The sequence below is a fragment of the Copidosoma floridanum genome, unplaced genomic scaffold (assembly GCF_036245765.1).
Source record: "Copidosoma floridanum isolate Cflo_tuat_1 unplaced genomic scaffold, Cflo_Japanese_pri ptg000035l, whole genome shotgun sequence".
Classification (NCBI taxonomy): domain Eukaryota; kingdom Metazoa; phylum Arthropoda; class Insecta; order Hymenoptera; family Encyrtidae; genus Copidosoma; species Copidosoma floridanum.
In genome coordinates, this window is record NW_028321912.1 from 4,209,316 (window position 1) to 4,214,313 (window position 4,998).

The window sequence follows — 4,998 nt, forward strand, 5'->3', positions numbered from 1 at the left end:
TACAACTGAGCCTTTCATGACAGCAACTTATATCGTCTGTGAGGCATCAGTTGCCGCGTGGTTGAGGCACTCCACTTACGTAAAGAAATTTATTACATATTCTCCGCCGCGAGACCGGAAGACAAGAGGGTTCTAATCAAGCAACTTTAACCAAAATTCAAGCTTCTATTTTTTACTATTTAAGAAAGCCACGTTACACTAATATTATTATCAAAATGACCGAAAACAATGATCCTGATACGAACTGGGCAATGCCCCCTAAATGGGATGATTATAGAGGTACGCTCGTGGGTCATCAAATCATAACTCCGAGCGACACGTCTGAAGAGGCGAGACAGTTAGAAATTAAACTAATCAAAGATCCTCACATCCAAACTAACAATGATAAGGTAAGGCCATGAGCAACGATACACATATATTATATTTTCTTGATATTTCTTTAAAATTAAATAAAAAGGCGTATTTGTAGGACATTCTTAAGCAAACAGATATCGCAGAATTTTTAAAGGATACACTCAACGCCATCGTAAGTATAAAAGTGCTTTGTTTAAGTCTTTGTCTTGTTTTACTGATTAAATATCCAAAAATTTTTTCGTTCAATGCTTAAATTAAGTTGAAAAAGTATCTGCTAACTGTACTCACTTTCTGCTTCGTGAAAAATTTGGATTAAACAATAGGCAAGAAAAAAATCTCTACCTGTCAGATATCTCATGATACTACGTTACTTATATGTATGTACCTTTTTTGATTAGAAAAATACATGAATAAGAAAAATATGTTCAATTTTTAGGTCAAAGGTAAATCCATTATTGTAACGGGCATTAAAAATGTTGAAGACAGAGTGGACAAAAACGCTTTTTCCGAAACCATCCTAAGCTTCAACATTCCAGAAAAGTATGATGTGGATAAGGTTGAGGCGTGGTTTGACTCAGACAATGTCTTGTGTATATTTGTCCCTCTAAAAAATCAGCCAATTGTCCATGAATAGACTTTGATCAACATTAATAAATATCAGATGATTCATGGTGACAGCTGACAAAAGAGAATGTAGAAATAGAAATAATAAATGATGTCATTCTTCGATTTTATCTATTTTTTTACGAATAATCAACCCAAGCAGTTTGAGACTTTATAGTTTCAATCACATTAATGGAAAGATGAAAATTTTAAACTAAGGGTTTACTCTATTTGACGCAGCTAAGGCATTGTTGCTACAAGAGATATCTCAAGCAAAAAAATGTATATGCAAGACTTAACATAGTAATTTAATGGTTCAATAGATAAATCGAACTTTCTATCTAGTCTAGGTATAAATTTTTTCTATTAAAAAATACGAAAATACTAACGAAAAAACATAATTTAATAGAGTTTCAATGTTCACCTTGAAGTTACCCATTAAGAAAAGCTTTTAGTTTCTTTTTAGACATAGACTTTCTCTGTTATTGCGTATAACTAACAATAAAGTAAGTGGTCTGTTGTCACACATTTTTCTTCCATAAAACTTTTCATAATTACATTTATAAAACTATCAAAAGTTTATTGTTAACCTTGATTTAAACTAAGCCAATTGATAACATGATGATTCATTTTTTTCAAGAGTGAAGAATTTTGATCAATAAAACAAAGAACTTTGCAAAAAAATGACTGGTAGAATGTATTATTGAAATGATCATCAAATAAGAAAGCAAAAATTGTGATGTTTTAACACCTGCTTGTAACAATTAATCATACATTTTTTCCAAAATTTTTCCGTCAAGTTTAATTTGAACTTTTTGTCTTTGTATTTTTTCAAGAAGATCAAGAATAACGTGCCATTTTTTTACAATATTTCGGGGTACATAAGCAAATATAAGTATAGAGTACACTAGCAGCCCCCCGTCTCGGCTTCGCCCGAGACTTACTAAATAAAACACCGTAGTGTGTTGACATGTAATGTGAAACATTTTCAGTTAGAAATTTTACATATATTCCTGATACATCTCAGAACAAAAATCTTCTTATTAAAAAAATATTTTTTCGAAATCCATATAGTTTATTTGGTCAAATGATAAGGTTATTGGGTTGTAAAAATTAAAAAAAATAATTAAGCTGAAAAGTACCGTGCGTTCTTTATGCCATAAAATAATCGGTGGCCATAAAAAGCCGTTGATTAACAGTTTCTCCGGTGTAATTTACGAAAACGGCTATTTTTTAAAGCTGTTAAGATTTTAAACCCCTAAAAAATTTATGTTAAAAAAAAATTTTTTTTCTCATATCTCACATTTTTATTACCAGAGCAACAAAGTCCTGGACCTTAAACCCTACATTTTTATTGACACAAAAACACAAATACGTTTTCTACTTATTTGAAAATCTAAAGTAGGATCTTTAAAGATTTCAGAGATTGCTGTGAGGGTACAATGCAAAGCTGATTTCTCACGTAATGGACTCTTTAGTTGTTGATTTTGACGCTGCTGTTTTAATCTCGATAAATTTTTTGCGTCAGTTTCTTGACACCTAAGTAAAATTGTATTTATTAGATAAACTTGAAGTTTTTCTTCCAATTCACCCTCATGCAACTTTTGGCATGCTTAAAATTTTTGTGACACCTAAAAGCTGTTTTCTGTCAACTTTGTTAAGTTCTAATATATTTGTTGGCAAGGTAGTTCGATGTCCGATGGCCCTAAAAAAGACCGGTGAGCTTCTTAAGTTAACTCTTTCTTGACTGCAGTTAACAGCAATTGTGACTGCCTAGATACCTCAGGGTGATCTTCTCTGGCTTGCTGTTAAAGACCCAGACTGATTGGGAGAAAAATTACAAAGTCCGAAGCTTTGGGGCTAGTTGTAGTGCTCTTTTCCAACGTCTCCTGGTATAACGTCGAAGACGTTGATGTCTAAAGCACCTTTTTTATTTGCAGATTTAGTTGTTTTGGTGATCTTAGATGGGGAGATTGGTTAGTGATACTTGTCTAGTGGAGGCTGTCCCGTCGGCTGAAGTTTTTTTTCCTTCATAGCTTTCATAGCTGTTATAGGTTTGCCCAACGCAGACCTTGGAGAGGATCAGTGATTCCTGGTTGAGTGCTTAGAGTCGAGAGGGTAATATAGGGTCGTCGGTCACCGGGTTTTTCAGCCTTGCAAAGAACAACTTCGCAGGTGACGTCTGCTAGTGAATGGCTGACTTGGTTTAATAGTGTCCATCTTTAGTTAATATAGTCTTTTAGTCGACGAATCGCTTCTGGAAACGGTAATAAAAATGTATTTGTTGGCAAGGTAGTTTACACTTAGGTGAATCTTAAAAGAACCGATGAAATCGATGGTTGAGTAGGGAACGTAAATACTTATAATGGCCCTAAAAAGCGCCAGTGGTAAAACTTCCAGGCTATTCTTTATTATTATTCCTGATGATGAAGAGCTGGCTACGGGTAGCTTGATTCTTACCCTGGAAGTCTCGATGTACGGAGACTGTGATGGAGGGAGATACGCCGCTGACCAAAGAATATCTCGTCTCGGGTCGTTTCCCGGATAACCAACCACCACTCATCGTTAGACGGGAACATGTGGGTAAGCGTGTTGGGGACGCGACGACCAAGAAGGTAGCCGTTGTGGCTGCCCGTGCCCCTCAGAGCTGTTTTCCCTTGCTTACATTTGTAGCCACAAATTTTCTAAATGCACCAGGTGGGATGGTGTGACTACCCCACAACTCTGAAGAGTTGGTGCAGATTGTGCTCTGGCTAGATATATCTCGATGTCTCCTGGTATTGTGGCAGAGACTGCATCGGTTGGAATTAATTTTTTTTATTTTTTTTTTTTATCGCACTCGTCGAGATTCAGGGTGAATGGACACCTAGGTCCCTTCTCCTTAGAAAAGATTGTCGTCCGTAACCGGGATACCCAGCTGCAAGACTATTATAAACATTTTCTACACAGCTCGTTGAACTGCCGAAGCTCGACTACATCACTATCGAGACGCTCCGGCTTATTATAACCACACTTATTTAATCATGTTGCAGGTAGCTCCGATTTTATGTCGTCGCCACCTAGCGGATTTTACTAAACTAAAGTGAAAAGCTAGCGTATTTTTGCAAAACTTTAAGCTTATTTATTGCTATTGTTATTTAATTTTTTAAGATAAAAACTATACTAAAACCATCTAGGAAATATCATGAATCAGTGTGCAAAATTTTAGCAAAATCGGTTCAGTAGTTTTCGCGGTTAGCGATTACAACGGTCTTAGCGACTTTGCTTTATATATTAGTAAGATAAGTAAAACATAAAAACCCGAACGAATAAACCCACATGATCTTTATTCTGATACTTTTATAGAATTTTGTAAATAAGTACACTGATGCACTAATAATATCATAAATACTTCAATAAAACGTTCAATTTAGAATCTACTTTACTTTTTTTATACATATGTTACAGCCATTTTGATGAACGGTGCGTATAACAGCTATATACATTGCTATGCTACTTTGCACGTATGCTATTGTCATTGGCATATTAAGACACCGCCTCAGATTTAATGTGATTCATCACTTACGCAGCAATGGGGACCTTTATTTTACACGGCTTCCAAACCAATGAGACCACAGTTGGACTTTGCATTTTTTTTATTGATTAACTGTTTTTTTTATAACTTACATTAAAAAACAAATTTTAAGACTCTTAATATTGTTAACACACATTACGTAAAGTGGTAAGTGACCAATAAACTTATTATTCTGCTTAATAAGTATTAAAAGGTTATAATTTTCATTTCAGTTTAACTTTTTATTTAATAGTACCAGCTCGTAGCAATGTTCACCGTTCGTTTTACTGTGGCTAAATTAATTGGAATTTAAACAACTGACATACGCCAGTATTGTATTAATATTTAAGCATCGTTTTTAAAGTTTCTTGTTTTTTCTCGCATATAACTTCCACACATTTAGCGACGTATAGGTAGATTTTGCTAATAAATGTCCATGGCTCATAAAAGTCTATAAATACATTTTTTTTTATTTGATGCACTTTGAT

At 34.5% G+C, this 4,998-nt stretch overlaps 1 protein-coding gene across 1 annotated transcript; it reads left to right on the top strand.

Annotated features, from left to right (window-relative positions):
- Positions 1-990, top strand: LOC149373224 (uncharacterized). The gene is made up of 3 exons (XM_089597709.1): positions 1-389; positions 470-526; positions 791-990. Exons 1-3 carry the CDS (start codon positions 216-218, stop codon positions 986-988), a joined length of 429 nt encoding a protein of 142 aa, XP_089453835.1. The 5' UTR covers positions 1-215; the 3' UTR covers positions 989-990.
- Positions 991-4,998: the final 4,008 nt, after the last annotated feature.